Here is a 20,664-nt window from a genome sequence, read left to right as displayed (position 1 = left end):
GCAGGCACCGACAGCCAGCAGGACAGGTGTGTTGTGGGGCCAGAGCCAGAGCTGGGGACGTTTGGAGGCCTCCTGTGACTACCAGAGTGGGTAGGGGTGGGGGAGGGAGGCTGCCTGAAGCCAGAGCCAGCCGGCTGCTGGCCGGCACTTTGTCCTCATCCTCCCTTTCATCCTCAGCCCTTGGAGCCTGGGAGTTTCTCAATGGAGCAGGCGTGTGGGGAATGCTCTGCAGGGGGCTGAGGGAGTTGGCGTATGGTGGGGGTGGACATTCCAGGCATTCTTTGCTTTCTCTAGGAGTCAGGCAGTGAGGACGGAGGGGGGAAAAGCTGCCCAGCACCAGAGTAAAGGGGATTTCTTAGGAGGGAGAGAATAAAGGCTGTGGGGGTGTCTTTACGCAGCAGGAGCAGGGCTCAAGCAGAGAGGAGCAGGGGTGGGAGAAGGAGGCAGGTGGTGGGGGCAGGGTGGGATAATCTGCCAAATCCACTTCTACTTTAGTGCCAAAGGCCGGAAGAGCAAATGTGACCCTGGGCCCAGGGCCTTCCCACCTGTGTGCTTAATAGGGTCAGGCCAGAGCTACTGAGCTTACGTTTGTTTTGATTCGGCAGTTTTTCTGTTTCCCAACCTTGGCAGCCTAGGGGAACCAGTATTAGGAGAAGGCTCAAAAACCTGCTCAGCACCATCCCTCCCCACCTCAATCACCAAAGAGAACAGCAGGGCCTGCTTCCAATCACCTTTCTGGTTTTAATGGTACTTTTTGGCCACGGAGGTCCATTAGGTAGAGACCATTAGGTAGAGACTCAGAGTGTGGGGGGTTGTGGGAGGAGGTGGAAATAGTTGCAAAAATATCTCTCTGTACACAAAACTTAGATGTCATAGTGGATTTTCCCAGAACATAGCATTCACATGATTGAAAACAGCAAGATTCACCTTTCCTAAAACACAAAGCTGAGAACATAAAAATAAATATGGACATTCTAGAGTCCTGAAGGCCTAGAGAACACATCCATAGTCTGGACTTTAGAGCAGCTTAGAGGCAGAAGTTCTGAGTCACTGAGGTCCGAGGTGGAGTCCAGAGGAGGCTGGGCCCCTTGAGATGAAGTCCACACAGCAAGGCGGAGGCTTTTCAAGTCTTTCAGATTCACAGCAGCAACTTCAGGAGGCTCAGGCCAGGTTTGGAGGATGGAAAAGGGAAGAGAACCATTGAAGAAACAGAGATTGTGTTCTCTTACTCCTAGGCTAAATAAGGAAGGGTTAGGTGGGGCGCAGTGGCTCACACCTGTAATCCCAGCACTTTGGGAGGCCGAGGCGGGTGGATCACCTGAGGTCGGGAGTTTGAGACCAGCCTGACCAACATGGAGAAACCCTGTCTCTACTAAAAATACAAAATTAGCCAGGCATGGTGGCAGGCGCCTGTAATCCCAGCTACTAGGGAGGCTGAGGCAGGAGAATCGCTTGAACCCGGGAGGCGGAGGTTGAGGTGAGCTGAGATTGCGCCATTGCACTCCAGCCTGGGCAACAAGAGCGAAACTCCGTCTCAAAAAAATAAATAAATAAATAAAAATAAAAATAAGGAAGGGTTACTCCAGACCATTCCCAGGATGCCTCACGCACATTAGGGGTGCCACCATCCAGTTCCGGTGGTTGGTAGGAACGGGAATGTGTGTGTAAAGAGGTCTGGCCCCACTTGGGCAGGGAATGAGTAGGGAAGGAGCTGTCCTTAGAAGGCACCATGTGTACAGAGTATTCGTGGGATGTAGGAGATGGGCCCTGGGAGAGTTCTCTTTCCAGGTCTCTGTGGCCCCTCCACGTACACAAGAAACAGGCAACGTGGACTCTGTCGCGGGCATTCCCGTTCCCCTCTCTTTATTATCCTCTTCGTTCAGCAGGGCTGAAGACAGACACTGAACCCTTGACGCATTTCATTTGCCTGCTTCCCACATCCAGCCCTGCCCAGGGCTCCACTGCAAACCGTCTCAGCCTTCTGAGCTGGGATGCAGGTCCTGGGAGGTGGAGGAGAAGGCATCTCCCCTCGGGGTGCAGCCAGCTGCATCTGAGAGCCTGACCGGGCTGGGGCAATGGCTACCCCACTCAGGTGAGCTTTGAGCAGACCCTCAGTGCCTGTCGGTAGGTCGCTGTCACCTCCTGGCAGTCTGTCAGGGAAAAGCAGCTGTCCCCCAAAGGATCCTGCCGCCAGCGCCTCAGGCAGCTTCCAGGGCCCTCTGAGGGGGGCTCCTCAAGCCCCGTGAGGTTGTCCACAGACACACAGCCCCGCAGCGGGGGCTCTGGGAGCCGTTCAGGCAAGTCCAGCTGGTCAAAGGACTCAGAGGACAGGATGCTGTCCTCGCTCACAGCCCCTGAGGGTCGGCTGGCTCGGGCCAGTGGGCGAGGTGGGGCGAGTTCATCCAAGGAGCCGAAGGTGGTGGGGGCCGCGAGCTCCAAGGCTGTCTGGGAGAACTTGCCATTGAGTTTGAGGATGCCTTTGCGATGGAGGAGCAGCCCTGAAGCTTGCGGAGGCTTCTGCTCCTTGGGATCCCCGCTCACAAACACGTCGCCTACGTCCAAGAGCTCCCCAGATTCACTGGGCTCGGGAGAGGAGTAGTAGCCAGACTCACGCTGTCGGGGCTTCTTGAGAATGCCCTTCTTAGGGAGCGGGGGGGCAGCCTGCCCTGGGCTCACAGGGATTGGGCTGAGCTCCGGAGGGTCCTCCTGTGCCCCCTCTGCAGAGGCTGACACCTTCTTCTTGAGAATGCCCTTTGGCAGCTTGAGGTTGCTCTTGCCAGGGCGATGGGCAGTGTCATCAGCCGTGTCACTGTGGAGAGACTGGGCCATGTCATTCTCCTTGCGGGACTTCTTGAGCGAATGCTGGCGCTCCAGGCCAGGGGTGGTGCTTCCCCCACCAGGTGCATGCTGCTTGAAGAAGCTGCACACCTTGGCCCCATTCTCCAGGAGGGGGCGGGAGGAACGCCGGAGCCAGTCAGCCATGGAGGCGCGGGCAGAGTCACTGCCAGGGTGCCCACCCTCATGCGGAGCCTCCTGCTCTCCCACTCGGGTGGCGTAGCCCCAGTTGACCCACCAGTGACTGGCCACATCCTCCAGGGTGGCCCGGCGGGTGGGGTTCACCATCAACAGCCACCGGATCAGGCCACAGGCATCTAGAAGACAAAAGGCAGGTGCTTCAGTTTGGCAGCTCCCAGAATAGGCACTCCCTGTCCCCTGTCCCCAGCTCATCCCCTTTTGAGCTAAGACACTGCATACTCCTGGGTCGGGTACGTCCCTTCCAACCTAGGGCTCTATACATGCCTTGGCCCAGGACAGCTCCCCAGTCCAGACTTCCTGGACTGACTCCTCCAGCTGCCTCTCTGTCCTCTGACCCCTCAGGACTGTGACCCCTTCATGAGCCCTTGTGTGTATGTTGGTGTCTATCTTCTCTCTCTCCATTGAAATTCAACCCTCTGAAGGTAGAGACTGTGTTCAGGGTAAACTGGGGCTCTCACACACTTCTTCCTGCCTTCTGAGTCATAGTGAAGGACAAAAAGATTTCTGAGGATGAGAACAAAAGCAATAGGAAATGAGACAACTGTAGCAAAGAAGATCTAAGTGAGACCTTAGGAACCACTTCCCAAATATAATCAAGCATGCCCCTGTGGGGAAGAAAGAGCTATCCCCTCCTTCCCCAGAGGTCTCGACATTGGACATACGGTGGAGGGTACCCTAACCTGCCATGGGCCATGATGGACTGTTGCCCTTTTGACTTTAGTGCCACTGTGTAGTTCCTGCCTTAGGAATGAGTGAAGGACACCCCAGGCCTGGATAAGAACGCCCACACCTCTCACTCACCAGAGGGTTTAGGTGGCTCCCGGTAGGCCCCGTTGCTGATCTGTTTCACTAGGATCTTATGGTCATGCCCGTCAAAGGGCATGGTGCCATGCACCAGGATGTAGAGGAGAACACCCAGGGACCAGCTGTCCACCTGAGAGAGATGGGGGACGTCAGCAGGGATGCCCATACCAGACGGGAAAATGTTACATGCTAGAGAACTCAGAGGCCAGCACACCTGAGGATGACCCACCTCTCCTACCCAGGGGCCAAGACGGGGATGCTGCAGAAGGGGTCTGAGATGTTGTCAATCGCATTCCCTGGGAGGGACAGCCACAAGCACAAGAGCTATAACCAGGTCATCCCTTCCGGGCTGGGGAAGGGGTGGTTGTGACAGATATCTCTACATCACTCTCGGGAGGCTGGACTGGGTGCTGGGAAAGGTAACAGGAACGAGGAAGGTGAGGAAGGCAAAGAACTAACCTAGGAGTCAGGAGACCTAAGTTCTAGTTCTAGGGTTTTTTTTGTTTTTTGTTTGTTTGTTTGTTTGTTTGAGATGGAGTCTTGCTCTGTTGCCCAGACTGGAGTGCAGTGGCATGATCCTGGCTCACTGCAACCTCTGCCTCCCAGGTTCAAGTGATTCTCCTGCCTCAGCCTCCCAAGTAACTGGGATTACAGGTGTGTGCCACAAAACCCCATTAATTTTGTATTTTTTTTTAGTAAAGACGGGGTTTCACCACGTTGGCCAGGCTAGTCTCGAACTCCTGACCTCAAGTGATCCACCCACCTCGGCCTCCCAAAGTGCTGGGATTATAGGTGTGAGCCACTGTGCCCAGCCTAGTTCTAGTTTTGCCATTCCTGGCTAGACACCTGGCAAGTTACTACTTTTTGGGAGGCTTGAGTTTTGTGCTCTGAAGATGTGAATAACGAGAAAACTAGCCCATCAATCTCCCAGGATCTAAAGTCATAGTAAACGTCTGAGGCAGGCTGGCAGGGGAGAGTGGCCACTTACCTCTGGGCCTGTGTAGGGCTTGCCATTGACAATCTCTGGCGAGGCATAGAGGGGGCTCCCACAGAATGTCTGCAGGAACTTGCCTTGATGGTAGAGGTTGGAGAGGCCGAAGTCAGCAATCTGCAGGATTGAGTCAAACACGGGCACAGGTCATGTCAAGGCCTGGGTTTTTCTGTAGCTCTTGGCCCTCCCTTCTCCAGACCCTGGGGAAACCCAGGCTCCAATAGAAGGAAAGGGTCCCCATGACCCCTACCCCACACTGAGCACTGTCAGCATAGCTCAAGCCCTGGAAGAACGAACCCTGAGGAGCTGTGTCAATAAGGAGCATCTACGCAGAGGTATGCGGGGGCTCCAGGATCCTCACTGCTCCCCAGACCACTTTGTTCACATGGCATTCCACTACAGAGATGCTCTCTCATGCCCATATCCCTTGGAAAGTCTCCCATCTCCTTCTAGAAGCCTAGAGTTTCCAATGCCTCCCTGGAGCCCCTGCTCATTAGATCTGCCTTCCAGACAGACTGTACACTCCCATGCTGACCTCCTTGCCCCCACCTCTCCTGCAGCTGCTAGCCCAGGTGAGACCCTGCATGAGGCTCTAAGGATGTTTAGTGACGGAAAGGAGGGTCAGCCAGATGGAGGGGGAAAGCCAGCACCTCGTGATAATGTCATGGCCCTCAGGAACAAGCAAGCCCTGTAACCAATGAACCACATAAGACTTGAGCTGCCCTTCCTAGCAAAGGGCTCATTCCTGTGTGCACACCTGGGCAAGAACTTGGTGGCAGGAACCTGAGGTCAGCCCAACATAGCTAAGAAGCAATAATGAGGGCAGAACAAACGTCAGGGCTGTGGTTACAGCCCAGGACTCCCTGAACCATCTGATACTGGGGGCTTGAGAACCCAACCCCATCGTCTCGTTGCCCGGAGAGACCCTTTCCCACCCATCCTCAGTTAGAGGCTGAGGCCATGCCCTGGTGCTCCCCACCTCTTCACCCCATCAGAGGGTTATGTGTGTTCAGGGTGGGGAGGGGCTGTTCGTGAAACTCTGGCTCCTTTGTTTATGGTTTTATTGGCCTCTTATCAAGCAGTTACCAGTTGAAGCCCATAATGAAGCACATGATTGGTACAGATAGGAAAGTTCATGCCTGTCCATGTTTGTGCCTGATTATGACGGTTTACTGGCTCTGGCTTCTCTCCCTTCTGGTCAGCATCAAAGAGAGCCCCACCTGCTCTGGGAATTGGCTGGTAAAAGGGAATGAACTCAGTACCAGGGCACCTCAGGGTACAGGTCAAGAGCCACTGGAAAAGACTATGTCCTGGGTTCAGGAAGATTCTGAAGAGGGTCAGAGTGCAGCGTCACCTTCCCAGGTGCCTGCAGGGGCCAGCCTCCCTGTGCCATGTCCTTCCTCCAGCCCTGAGATCTCAGTTTATCCCATCAACATGAACTTCTCCATGCCTAAATTTAACTACTTAAGCATGGAAATCTAGCAGCTGCAGAAAGCAGGAAGCTGGAGCTGGAGTCCTTCATCTGTGGGAAGTTTCCAAAGGGCTATCTAATTGTAGCAGATTAAAGCATGCATGTGTATGTGTATGCAAGTGTGTACATACATGAGAACTCAGGCCGGGCCTGTCCCAAGGTTGTAGCAAACCTGACCTTAGATCTAGACTCCTGTCAGCCTTATGACATCAAAGGAGCACTGATCTGGGAGTCAGAAGATCTTGGTTCCAGTCCAGGCTCAGCCACGCGCTAGTTGTGTGATCTTGTGCAAAGCACCCCTCAGCTGAGGCTCCAGCTCTCCATCCACACAATGAGGTGTTGGAATGGATGATGGCTGAGGTTCCTACCAGTACCAATGAAGGTCAGCCTTGCTCAGCTCCTTCAGGAATCCACCAAGAGCTTAGAGCTACTTGGCTGGGGACAGTGCAGAAAAGCTGGGGTGGGCAAGGAGGCTTCTAGAAATAAGAAGTGGGACTCACCTTGATATTCCCATTGGCATCCAAGAGGATGTTCTCCAGCTTGAGATCTCGGTGGACAACTCTGTTCTGAAAGAAGGAGGGGGCAGTCAGGGGAAGGTCACCAGGGAAGGGAAGATGATGAGGGGCCCAGTCTGGAGACTGAGGTAAACACAAAGGGAGCCAAGTGGGCTTGAGCACAAGTAGGCTGGGAATGCCTATCTTTATTGGCATGTGCTGCAAGAAATCACAGGCCCTTCTATCCCTGGGGAAGGGACTCAAAGTCAGAGACACTGACATTTCCCTGAGAGTCCAGAATCTAGTTTTGCCTCTGTTTCTGTGTGATCCTGGACAAGTCATGGAACCTCTCTGGTCCAAAACAGCCCTAGAGCCCCGGGGACCACCCACTGAGAACATGGCTGGAGCAGGTAGGTGCTCACCTGATGGCAATAGTGCACGGCAGAGACGATCTGCCGGAAGAAATGCCTAGCTTCGCGCTCACTGAGCTGCTGCCGCTCGCTGATGTAGTCATAAAGGTCGCCCCGGCTGGCATATTCCATGACGATCACGATCTTGCTGCTGTTCTCAAACACTGGGCAGAGCAAGGCAAGGAACGTCAGGCCTTCCCAGAGTGCACTGCTCTCCACTGGGGGTGACTCACTCCTCCCCCACCCCAGGCCCCAAACCAGACAGGACCCCCCTCCAGAGATATCTGCTAATGGGGCTATACGGTGGCAAATAAGGGCAGAAGAAGGGCCTTGGAAGTTCTCAGCATCTTCCAGGAGCCATGAGTTAAGGCCAAAGACACTGGCTCATCCTCTGCCTCCTTGGAAGTTCAGGCTTTTGGGAATTCTGAAAATGACCCTGCCCTTTCAGGAAGGCAGAGACGTCACTAGATGGGAATGAAAGGCCAGGCTCCTTGGTTCAAGAACCTGGTACTTTTTCACCTTGTGGCCTTGGGCAAATCTCTTCTAGATACATGAGTAAGAATGCAGGTTTGCTGGGTGATCTTGGACAAGTCATTAAACCACTGTGCCTCAGTTTCCTCATTTGAAAAGCAGGATAATAAGGCAACCTCACAGGGCTGGGGTGAGAAACATAAAAAGTCAGCAGCAGTTCCAGGGCTGGCTGAGCAAGCTGGTATAGGTCTGACATATAAACAAGCACTCGATAAACGGTACCTATGGTTATTTATTTATTTATTGAGACAGAGTCTCGCTCTGTCACCTAGGCTGGAGTGCAGTGGCGTGGTCTCGGCTCACTGCAACCTCCACCCCCCAGGTTCAAGCGATTCTCCTGCCTCACCCTCTCGAGCAGCAGGGATTAAAGGTGCGCGCCACCATACCAGGCTAATTTTTGTATTTTTTAGTAGAGACGGGGTTTCACCATGTTGGCCAGGCTGGTCTTGAACTCCTGACTGTGTGATCAGCCCACCTCGGCCTCCCAAAGTGCTGGGATTACAGGCGTGAGCCACCACGCCCGGCCACAGTTATGTTTATAATCAGTGCCCTCATGCATACATTTGAAAAATAAGGCCAATAATAATGTCTGTCTTGAGGATCAGAAGAGGGAATAAAAGTATATTAAAGTGGATCATGAACTATAAAGCACCATGGAGAGCTGAGTTATCCATCACCATCTCTGACTTCCATCCAGAGGATCCAGGGCAGGGCCTCATGCATAAGGTCTTATACACAGAAGCAATCAATACATATTTGGTAATTAATTGACTGGCTGGGTTCCTGGCAGCCACCTCATCCCAGCTGGCTCATCTCTCTGGGTAGGAGTGGCCCTCTCGCCACTTGAAGACTAGGTAGGGAGTGGCTGGTTCACCAAACTGGCCCTTCTGCCTGGTGTGTGTTAGAACATGTATGTCCATGACATTGCATCTTTGTGTCAAACGGGTCCTATGAGTTTGGCTTGCTTGGCCTGCCCCAGAGCTAATGCTGTCTAGGCTCTGAGAAGGAGTGAAGTGAAGAGGCTTCTCCCTAGAGGAGTCCCAGCTTCCAGGGAATTGGATACATGGCCAGGAGGACTGTCCTTTTTTCCAGGGGGACAGAAGTAAATGGCCCTTATCTGTGGAGGCCCAGCCTCCTGGGGATGCCTGGCGGAGACTCCACCCCTACCGCTCTCATCATCTCTGCAAGGGTGCGTGCAACCCTTGTGCCATAAAATTGGGAGTCAAAAGCCAGCCAGGGCACATTTTGGAGAACAGCTAGGTTAGAGGTCATTTCCCAGGACTGAGGCACACCCACTACCTCACATCCTTTGAAGCCTGTAGCAGGAAAGGGATGAATCTGGGGGAGCCCCTCCAGACACACAGTAACTATGATGTTCTTATCTCTGTTGAATCTGAAGGTGCCAGAGAAGCCATACCCTGAGCTGCAGCGCTCAGTTCCCAGATCTAGCTGGAGATATGAGTGTAAGGCAGAACTCACACACACATGCACACACACACACATGCACACACACACACACCAATCACCACACTCAGCCTAGCTGGAGATATGGGGGTTAGGCAGAATTCATATACACACACACACATATATATACGCACACACACATATATATACGCACACACACCCCAATCACCACACTCAGCCTGGCTTAACCAATACTTTGTCATCTCCCCACTCTTCCCTGAGGGAAGCACACAGAGATAAAATTAGCCTCCTCAGCCACTTGCCTGGCTCTTCATGGGACAGGCTCAAGCCACAGGGCTATGTCTTAAGGCTCTACCCTTAAGGCTCTACCCTTAATCTTTATATGAACACGACTCAAGAGCAGAGACTGCTCTATTTTTTTCCCCACCAGGAATATACAGACAAAGGGCAGAGCTACAGGCTCCCGTTCTTCCCTCCTGTTGCTATCCCTCGCTTCTCATCTAACTGATATTATGTAAAGGCTCGACGCAGACAGGTGTGTGTAGGAGAGGGCTCCCCATCTTTCCTTCGTCACCCTCTCTTGCTCACTTTGTTGTCTGGGTCATGGGGAGGCGGGCAGCTGGAGTGGTGAAATCAGCACTGATGTCAGAGAAGAGGAGGCCAAGAAAGACAAGGAGAGGTAGGAACCAGCCCTGTGGCAGGATGATTCAGAGCCCAGGTCAGACTCTAGGAGGTCTGGCTCTTGGGACGCATAAGAATAGCACCCACGCACCTGAGACAGGTGCAGGTCTATGTATGTTTCAGCCTCCCCCAGATTGCTAAGGAGCTCACTGGGTTGGGAAGGTAGTGTTCAAGTAGGGAAAACCGAATTATAACAACAAAAAACCCTGCAATTCCTTGAGTACCTCCCATGAGTGGAGCATTCAATGACATAAACAGTTTGATCTTTGCAACCACACTGTGATGTAGATGGGATTACCCCATTTTATAAATGAGGAACTGAGACCCAGAGACTAAATTCAATGAGTTGTGCAAAGTCATACAGCTGAGTTTCAAATCCAGTTCCTGCCCTTCTCTAGAGCCTGTATTTTTTTTACTTCTTTATGTTGTTTCTTCTGACACATGTACACACGTATGTGAACACACACATGCACACACATAGACCCCCAAGTTCCAGCTTTAAGAGCCCACTGTACCTTCATGGATGGCAATGATGTGAGGGTGGTTGAGTGATGACATGATCTCAATCTCCCTCCGTATGTGCATCAGATCTTGCTCATCTTTGATTTTGTCCTTCCGGATTGACTTGATGGCCACCTGGGAACAGAAGGCATGAGAGTGAGGAGAAAGGATCGGCAGAGGACACTCTGGGGGCCCTGGTCCTGGTGGTTTGCCTGTAGCTGCTATAAAGGCCACAGAGTACACGCACAGAAGCCACTCCATCCTTCACCAGGGTAGGTGGCAGAGAGGCTGGAGAGCACTTTCTCTAGAAGAAGATCTCACCTGAGCTGAGTGCACATGGTCCATGCAGCAGGAAGGAATATGGACCAGTCACCTCCTTATTCATAGTCTACAGATAGACAAGGAAGGCAAAAACCTGCATTTGCAAGGCTGATGCTTTATGAATTATAAAGCAAATGTGCCAATCTGCATCATGAGGACAAGGACCAGCCAGTTTTGCTCACCACTGAATTCTTGATGCTGAGCACAGTGTCTGATGCACAGTAGGCATAAAATAACTCCTTGTTGCATTAGTAAATGAACTGGCCCTCACAACAACCTTGGGAGGTGGGCACAAAAAGCATCATCAATACGCTTTACAGGTGAAGAAACTGGGACCCAGAGAGGTTAGATGATGTGCTCAGTCATACGGTCACTAACTGGTGCAAGTGGATTCGACTACTGGCCATCTGATTCTGAGTTTGGTACTTTTTCTGCTGCAGTTCTGTAACTTGCTATAAGCAATCAGTCCCTAGCCACAAAGTGGAAACAACCCAAATGTCCATCAGGAAAAGTAGGGATAGGTCTGGGTGCAGTAGCTCAAGCCTGTAATCCAAGCACTTTGGGAAGCCAAGTCAGGAGGATCACTTGAGGCCAGGAGTTTGCAACCAGCCTGAGCAACATGGTGAAACCCTGTCTGTACAAAAAATTCAAAATCTAGCCAGGTGTGGTGGCACATGCCTGTAGTCCCAGCTATAGGTGCGTGCTGAGGTGGCAGGATTGCTTGAGCCCAGTAGGCAGAGGTTGCAGTGAGCCATGATTGCACCACTGGACTCCAGCCTGGGCAACAGAGTGAGACCCTGTCTATAAAAAAATAAAAAAAGAAATGTAGGAATAAGTTACATGTGGTATGTCCATAGGATGGAATAGAATATTATTCAACCATAAAAAGGAATGGAATTCTGACACATGCTATAACATGGATGATCCTTGAAAACATCATGCTAAGTGAAATAAGCCAGTCACGCAAGGATCAATATTGTATGATCCCACTTAAATGAGGTACCTGGAATAGGCAAATTCATAGGGACAGAAAGTATTAACAGAACGGTGGTTACCAGGGACTGGGGGAGGGGAAATGGGGAGGTGTTGTTTAATGTGCATAGAGTTTCGGTTTTGTAAGATGAAAAGAATTCTGGAGATTGGTTTACAACAACGTTAAATTTAACACTACTGGTACACTTAAAATGGTAACTTTTATATTACGTATGTTTTACCATGTTTTTAAAAATTGGTCCCAAAATTATGAAGAAAAAAAAAAAAAAAGCCCCCAAACACCAGTCTATTCAGTCCAGATGAGAAACGTTCCTCCCCTGACAACAAACAACTCAACAGTTGCTTGCTATCTCAGTGCTTGCTATCTTAGCCCAGCAAGATGAAAAACACTACATGAGGACTAAGCCCTCCAGGCAGTATGTGTGGTGGGCTCAGGAAAAGTGGAGAGAGGCAGGAAGAAATGGAAAGAGGGCTGCCCAGGTGCAGCTAGCAAAGCTCTGAGCCACCGAGGGTCTCGGTCCCTCTCTGCTCCACCTTCCTCAGCAGCAGCTCCTGGACAAAACCCCAGAAAATACCAGGGAGCAGGGCCTGAGGCGCGGAGCTGGGGAGAGACACTGCCTGGGGAGTCTGTCACTGTCCCCCTGGGCGAGTCCCCACCCCTTCTCAGAGCCTCGGGTTTTTTTTTCTGTGAAACAAACAGGTTGAACTAAGAGATCTGAGGTGCTTTCCTGCTCTGAGTCTATGAAATTAGCTGTGCAGATGCCACGGGGCCCTCAGAGGCTGCAGGGCTAGGCGGGAGCAGGGTGGGGGTGGGGTGTCACAGGGCCGGCCAGTTCCTGGCAAGTGCTGCCCAAGGACGCAAATGGTAAATACGAGACTTCCTCTTATGGGGGATAGGCAAGTTGTGAGAAATCTGAAGACCTAGACTGTGGTAAACAGCTCCTCGTTCAATTTCCCAGGAGGGTTTGCCTCCCCTCAAGATTCAAAGGGAGACAGAAAAAAGGAAACCCCTGCTCGAGGGGAGGAGCCTCTAATCCACCCTTTCACAGGGCTCTGGAGGCAGACAATGGCTTCTGGCTTGCAGGGGCAGCAGGCCCTGCCGGCCTGTGTTCTCCATCGGACAAGAATGCGGAACAGCCCTAATCCCGTAAGAGGAGCTGCTCACAATGCCCTGGCCCGGTCACCCCGGCAACCGGCCAGGGATGGCGTGCCCTCCACCCCGCTCCTCCCCCAGAGCTTCATCTTTGAAAGAGGGGAGGCCCTGCTCTCGGGCCCTCCCTGAGCAGGGCAGGGAGGACAATGGCAGGCGGGAGGGATGGTCACCATGGAGCCTCCTCCCCAGGATGCTGGAGAGGCCCATGCTGCAGCTGCAGGGGATGCGATGGAGCTATCCCCCTTCTGCTCCAAACCATCCATCTCTCCCTAGTGAGCTAAGCAAAAAACAAAAACAAAAACAAAAACCTGGGCTTGGAATTGGGCAGGAGGCCAGGGGTAGATGTAGAGAGGGCTTGAATCCTCCTTTAACTAAGAGGTACCTCTCTCTCCTGGATTCAGCTTGGAGTATCATTCCCACACACCTCTCGCCTCCATACCCTTTTTCCTCTCCCTGAAGGGGAGATTTTATGGACAAGTTATTTTCTCTCTAAAATTCTTTGTTTAAAATAAAACAATGGATAAAGTTCTATGAGCTCTTCAGAGATAAAGGTCCATAAAGAGCAAAACGATCAATCATATATAAACACAAATCCCATATCTAGATAATCAAAACTATTTCAGAACTTAAGATGTACACATAGGCACATCTTGGATGCATAGTTGTGTACTCGCAGATATAATAGTGAAATAAATCATCATAGGCTTAGGGGGCAGAACTCTAAAGATGACAAGGCCTAAAATAAATGAGGTTCCAAAAAAGGGAGAAAGGGGTGTTAGAGGGGCTGGGAGGAGTCTCTGCATGGGGGAGAGTGCACAAGTTGAACCCCAAGATCCATCTCTTTCAACTCCAGAAGCCCATGATTCTACACCAGAATTGTTAATCCTCATTGAACAGTTCCAGCCTCCTGCAAGTTTGTGCTCTGATATCAGGGGGTAGGTTAGGGACCCACCAGGTATCCATATTAGGTCCCAGGAGATCACAGTATGGCTGGCACTTTCCAGGAAGCAAACAAGTTATGTCATCAGGCCTCCATCAGTCTCCAAGCAGGTGGCAGACAAAAAGAGCCATGCGTCACCACCCTGGTGGGGCTAGGCCACTGCTCCCCAGCCTATCCTGGCCCCACAGGAGAGGGCTCTAGCTATCTGCTGGCTAGCCTGTCAAAGTAAATTAGAGCAACAGCTCAGGCCTAGACAGAGCTCAGCATACAGAAAATGTTCAACAATTGTTTACTGGTGAACATAAATCGCAAATATTTACTAGTTAAGTCACTGGGCTGATGACCTTTGACTGAGATGGAAGCAGTGCTCAGATAAGATTTTCTCCTCTTCTTCCTAGACATGGGTGAAGTCCACCTCGGTTATAAGGACTAATTTTTAGGGACCTTTGTTCTCATCTGCAAGACAACCAGGCAACTATTCTCTAGAATAAAAATACGTTGATTAGGCTGGGCGCAGTGGCTCATGCCTATAATCTCAGCACTTTGGGAGACCGAGGCGGGCAAATCACTCGAGGCCAGAAGTTCAAGACCAACCTGGCCAACATGGTGAAACCCCATCTCTACTAAAAATACAAAAATTAGTTGGGCCTGGTGATGTATTCCTGTAATCTCAGCTACTTGGTGGCTGAGGCACGAGAATTGCTTGAACCCGGGGGGCAGAAGTTGCAGTGAGCTGAGATTGCACCACTGTACTCCAGCCTGGGTGACAGAGCGAGCCTCTGTCTTAAAAAAATAAAAAATAAAAATAAAATGACTAAAACCAAGGAAGAGGGTAACAATTGCTGAACCAATCACCCAGAGGCAGGAAGGCCACATGCCTGAGACAGTCCTGGTCTAATTACTAATATTGCCCCTTTTACTCTCCAAAGTATCCAAGTTTAGATAATACCATATACAGCCACCCTACTCAGAAGGAGAAGGAAAACCAGATTCAATGACAATAACATAAACTTGAACATCTGATTAGTGGAGATGGCATCAAGAGCCCAGGAATCGAATCCTTATTTGCCCGTATCGAGCTATGCAACTCAACATAAGTCACTTGACCAGATAAGTCTGGTTAACTCATCTGGCTGGTTTTCATGTCCTCATCTGAAAAATGAAAGGATATTTATTCTCCAATCATCTGCTGAGTGCCTACTGTGTGCCTGGCTGGTACTGTGCTAGGTGTTAGGGATTCAGATAAAAAGTGGACAGTCCCGCAGTCCAGTGGGAGGACTGACAATTAATTAAACTCCATTCTATTGTGATAAATGTGGCAGTTGATGTCCCTGCCTGCAGAGAGGCTCCAAGAGCACTGGAGAGAACTTCCTTTGCCTATAGGAGGAGCAGGGAAAACCACCTCTGGAAGAAAAACTGCTTTCGATTTTGAAGGATGAGTGAGGTTTGCTAAGCCAAGGGAGGTGGGCTAGGGAGGGGCAACAAGGGCATTCCAGGCAGAAAGAAAGGTTTGAGCAAAGGCCAAAAAGAAAGAGCCATTCACGAATTTGCACATCAGGATCTCTACGCACCCTTCCAAACTCTAGAATTCTATGCTGAACTTCTTCAGAAATGGGCCACCTGCTACTATGCCAGGAAGGTGCTAGCCAAGTATTATTATAAGCAGCCCCATACTATGGCCACGGTAGCCTGCTTGAGCATAATTTCTGATTCTGTCCCAGTGGTTTTCTTGCCCCTGCAGTCCTAAACATTGGAAAAGGCAGCAGGGTTAATTCTTCATTCTATTTTGCAAACAGCACACACTGAAGTCCAGAAAGGCACACTGACTTTTCCAAGGTTCCACAACACATCAAGACACAATCAGGATTGAAGATGGAAGGATGGTGCCGGGAGAAGCTTCCATCTCAGCCATAGAGATTTCCCTGCCTGCCTCCCATCCCTGGAGAAGGAAAAGCCCCATATCTTGCCCTAGGCCAGGCTGTGCAGTATCACCAGCCACCCCATCCCACTTACAGATATACAAATATGCCCACTCCTCTGCAAACACCCTGGAGAGGTAGGTGCTGTGGCTCAATTGGTAAACACTGCCTCCCTCCCAGGGACTCAGATCAGGAACGATCTGGATTCAGGAGAGGATGGTAGAAAGGTCTTAGAAAAAGAAGATCCAGAGATGCTGGTTCCAGGTGGAGGGAGAGAAGGTGCAAGCTGGGCATCTCTGGTCATAGTTATCACCCAGAGCTGGAGCCAGGATCCTTGATTCCTCTCTGGCCTTTTGTGGAGCAGTTGCTGTCTGGGAAGCAGGGCAAGGAGCTGGGGGATGACCCATTTAGATAATGGAGGAGAGGTTGGGCTGGGCTGGCCCAGGCTGGGCAGAGTGGGGGTGGGCCTAGGGGTGGCTCGCCATCCCACCACACCAGCCAGAGAACTAGGCAGGGATCAGGAATGGGCTCCGAGGTGAGCCTGAGCCACCTCCCTATACTGTGCTGCCCCCTCCTTGCCATCCTCCAGCCCCCTCTACTGGGTAGCTGGGCAAGGAGCTTCCCTGCCCAGACTTCTTGTGTGGTTTGGCTGGGGCTCAAGGACAAGAGTGGCCTGCAGCCTCCCTCCCTGCCGCTTAGCAGGCAGGTGCAGAGGGAGCTGGGAGGGCAGTGTCCCACCAAGCAAGCCCTTGGCAGCCAGCCAGTCAGGAGTCCTTCTCTGGAGCTGGGGCCGAAGGAGAGACGAGGACTTTGAACAAAGCAGCAACCAAAGTGGTTTGGCTTAGGGAAGCCAAGCACAATCCATACTCTTTCTCAGGGTAGGACAGACCTCCAGAATGCAGGAATTCCCCAGGAAAGGGAAGGGCAGGACTTCATCAAAGCCAGCCTTGCTGGGATAATAACACTGTGTGTGTCAAGCACTTTACATATGCTATCTTACTTAATCCTAAGAGAATCCCACGAGGTAGGAATAATTATCACCCCTACTTTACAGATAAGGAAACTGAGGTACAGAGAGGTTGCACAGCTGGTAAGCAATGGAGCCACGATTTGAATGCTTGCAGCCTTGACTGTCAGCTAGGCAGCATCCCCAACAAGGTTTGAAACCCTGGAATATAGTGTAGTTCACCCACCCAGAATCCTTCAACACAGTCACTGTATGTGAGGGTGGGGGATGGTTCCCAGTGACTCTTCCCACCTGAAGCCCTGCCTGGAGTGCTGGGAAAGGCAGCGGGAGCTAACTATTGGAATAACAAAGCACACTGAGGCAAGCCTGGGCTCATCTCAAGGCCAGCTCCCAGTCTAGGACTCAGTACTTTGTCATCCAGGAGCCCATATTGCAGGCATGCCACTTACCAGCTACAGGATAAGTCACTTCCCCTCTCCAGGCCTCAGCTACTGTATCTGTCAATGAAGGACTCGGACCACCTCAGTCATTTCCAAACATATTGAAATCCTGCACTGCACTCCAATACATAAAAAAGACAGAAACACTCTTGCTCCAGAGCACCACACACTTGGACTCATGCCCCTCATGGTTCCCCTTGGAGGTAAGACTTCCATGCAGATCATCCAAAGGCTTTGGTGGACTCCACCATTTCAGAGACCCCAGCATGTGTTTTTCTCTTTAGGGGGAGGGGTGTCCAGGGGAGCTGGGTGAGTCCCAGGAGGAAATGTCATTTGGATACCAGGAATGTATTGAAGAGCCAGAGCAAATATTTGTTTTTCCTTTGATGTCCTCCTAGAGCAGCCATTAGTTCCGCCCACCTGCCCTTCCCTCAGCCAATCCCATCTGGCCCTGATAATCCCATCTAGGCAGGTTGGGAGCGGCAAGTGTGCTAGAAAGGTGGAGAGAAAATTGGGATGGAAGTCACCCAGCTGGCTTTCCTCTGAATCTAGCTCCCACCAACAATCTCAATTCATTTTGGGGGAGGTCTTGGTCAAGCTCCCACACCCCTCTCCCACACTGAAGTATCCTGAGGCACTAGGTCTCTCTCGATTCACGGAGGACAGTCAAGAGGCAGGGGTGGGGTGGGGTGGGGAAGAGGCAATGCTCCAGAATTGAGAAACCATTAGCACAGCAGGCAGCTGCTCTCCAAGAAGGAAGGAGACCCTGAGCAAGTTCCCAGCTGCAGAACTGGGTGGTCTATGGATCAGGGAGGTTCACAGCAGGTCCCATGCCTACTGATCTTGGCTTCCTATGTACAGCAAGAGGCATGAGGCCAGGGAGTATCTTCTGATGTAATAAGAGCTGGAATCCCTGCCTAAATCCACTGAAGTTTGAAAACTGAAAGCTAGTTTATCTCATTCTGGAATCAAATGAGATCTCTCTCTTACTCTCTCTCTCTCAGGCATGTCCACACACACACCCCACAGTGACCTGGGTCAAGAGCCTGATGGGATCTCTGAACTTCAATCTCAGTTTCTCAGTTTCTGGGCCACCCCAGTCCCCACGACCCAGTGTTCCCACCCCCAAGAGGCACGAAGCACAAGCCACCAGCAGCTATTTTCCAGCTAAGCCCCTGACAAAGCCTGGGTCCAACAGCCTCAAGCCTGGAGCCTTACTGGGCCCTCACACTTTGTAGAAAGAGAAAGAAAAGGCAAGCCAGGAAGTACATGATTGCCCAATAGCTGTAACCTGGCAGCAGGCAACTGGGGACTGTGCCAGGCGATAGCAGGAAAAACATACTCGGTCCTATTGATGGGGCCATAATCTACCCCTTTCTCCAACATCCACTCTCCTTCACCAATGAAATGACTTCTTGAATTTCAAACCAGCTACTGGCTGCAAAAGCAAACACAATCTGGGGAAGTAACTGCTGATGTAGCCAATAGGGCAAACCACACACACACACACACACACACACACACACACACACACACACACACAACACCCTCACAACCAGCACCCAACTGGATTTGGCAAAACATAATAATGCCTAAACCACCTGCTTTAAAAGGCTTGTTAAAATATACATTATATGGCCCTATCCTAGACCTTCAGAATAAATTACTCTGGGTGTGGAACCAGATAATGTAAGTATTTTAAACAAACATCCCAGGTGATCCTTACGTACTTTAAACTCAAGTTTGAGAACCAGTTAACCACTGCTAACTAATTTTGACAAATTTGCCGTCCTTTCTGGGCTGCCCTTTCCAGAAATTCCCACTGCAAGTTCTTGTTTTGTTTTGTTTTGTTTTTGAGACGGAGTCTCGCTCTGTTGCCCAGGCTGGAGTGCAGTGGCACAATCTCGGCTCACCGCAAGCTCCGCCTCCCGGGTTCAGACCATTCTCCTGCCTCAGCCTCCCCAGTAGCTGGGACTACAGGCGCCTGCCACCACGCCCGGCTAATTTTTTGTATTTTTAGTAGAGACAGGGTTTCACTGTGTTAGCCAGGATGGTTTCGATCTCCTGACCTCATGATCCGCCCGCCTCGGCCTCCCACAGTGCTGGGATTACAGGCGTGAGCCACCGCGCCCGGCTATCTCACTGCAAGTTCTATGTGTTAGGAGCAATATAAGTTCATATTTCGATCTTATTCAATCCTCACAGCAGCTTGTGAGGCAGGCTGTTTTCTACAGTTGTGCAAAAGGGGAAACAAAGTACAGAGATGAAGGAAATTGCCCAAGGTCACACAGACTGCTAGACTCCTACACTCGCACCAAAGTAACAGGGCATGTTCTTGAAAAGGCCCCCAAACCAAAAGGTGTCTCTGGTACAGTGGACCCAGTTTCACATTTTCCAGAATCAAAAACTAATCATAATGAAATTTCAACTAAATTTTAGAGCTGGAAAGGACCTAAATGTCAAAACCCACCCCCTGTGCCAGAGCTCCAGTGTGCTGGGCTGCCAGATTCTTGGAGTTGGGGAAATCCACACCTCATCCATTCATTCAACCACACACATATTTACCAAATACCTATTAAGATGGGGTGCCTTCTACTTCCTCTTTCCATTGCACTCTATTGAACAGTCTGGTCCCAGCAAAACTCAACTTAAGTCCCATCCATCTTATCCCAGGACACGACACGATTCGTTTTTCCGCGCCAACTATCCATAGCCTCCCTTTTATTTGGCAATCATCACAGCAGTACGGTGTTGCTGGCTGGGGTTCGCAAGTTTGCGACCACTGTCCCTGCAATCACGGACTGACACATCTGCCAGGGACACCCCACAGCAGCCCCGCAAGCTCAGCGCGGTAAAGACCACGGCTGGCCTCTCCGCCGAGCAACTAGCGAGCCGCCGCCCGCCCTCCTCCGCTCCCTGCCAGCGGCCAAGCCCGAGCCCGCCCCGCGCCGCGAGAGGGAGCCGCACTCACCAGGCGCCCCGAGCTCTCCCGCGCCTTCTTCACCTTCCCGTAGGTGCCTTTGCCCAGGGTCTCCAGGAACTCGTAGCGGTGCCGCAGGTTGTGCTTGTGGTGGTGCCGCTTCACCGCCTGCTTCTTCATTAGGGGCTTGGGCGACTTGATCAGCCCTTCCGCCAGCGGCCGGGCTAGCTCTGCGGCCGAGGGAGTGGGGCCGGAGCGCCGCGCGAAAACCAGCGACTCCATGGCGAGCAGGAGGTGAGCGAGGGCGGCAGGGGAAGAATCAATAGGCTGTGCGGGTAGGGCTGAAGCGCGGGGCACAGGTCCCGCACCAGGACGGGGAGCCACAGCAGTACCAGAGCGCGCAGTAAAGCACAGCATTCCAAGTTGTTATAAACGCCCTGAGCCCGAGGCCCGGGACACGCCCCCCGGCGCCCATTGGCCTGCTCGACGGCGGCGCGTGACCACGGCCGTCCACATTGGCTCTCCGGGGCTCCAGGCCCCGCCTCCTCCCCCTCGGCGTGGCCGGGAAAGGTGTCAATGGAGCCCCGCCCACCAGGAATGGGGACCAGGGGATTCCAGCGGAGGCCGCCTGAGGCCCAGAAGCTTACTCTGAGGGCCTTTGGAGATG

The 20,664-nt window shown here is 51.8% G+C and overlaps 1 protein-coding gene across 1 annotated transcript; it reads right to left on the bottom strand.

The window, feature by feature from the left end:
* Positions 1–718: 718 nt before the first annotated feature.
* Positions 719–20,456, bottom strand: NUAK2 (NUAK family kinase 2). Its single transcript, XM_054446509.2, has 7 exons — positions 20,049–20,456; positions 10,359–10,479; positions 7,219–7,370; positions 6,803–6,868; positions 4,829–4,948; positions 3,838–3,970; positions 719–3,152 (listed from the first exon to the last, which is right to left on the bottom strand). Exons 1-7 carry the CDS (start codon positions 20,412–20,414, stop codon positions 2,089–2,091), a joined length of 2,022 nt encoding a protein of 673 aa, XP_054302484.2. The 5' UTR covers positions 20,415–20,456; the 3' UTR covers positions 719–2,088.
* Between the last annotated feature and the right edge of the window lie 208 nt (positions 20,457–20,664).

The sequence above is a fragment of the Pongo pygmaeus genome, chromosome 1 (genome assembly GCF_028885625.2).
Source record: "Pongo pygmaeus isolate AG05252 chromosome 1, NHGRI_mPonPyg2-v2.0_pri, whole genome shotgun sequence".
Taxonomy (NCBI): domain Eukaryota; kingdom Metazoa; phylum Chordata; class Mammalia; order Primates; family Hominidae; genus Pongo; species Pongo pygmaeus.
This window is presented reverse-complemented; position numbering and strand designations above follow the sequence as displayed.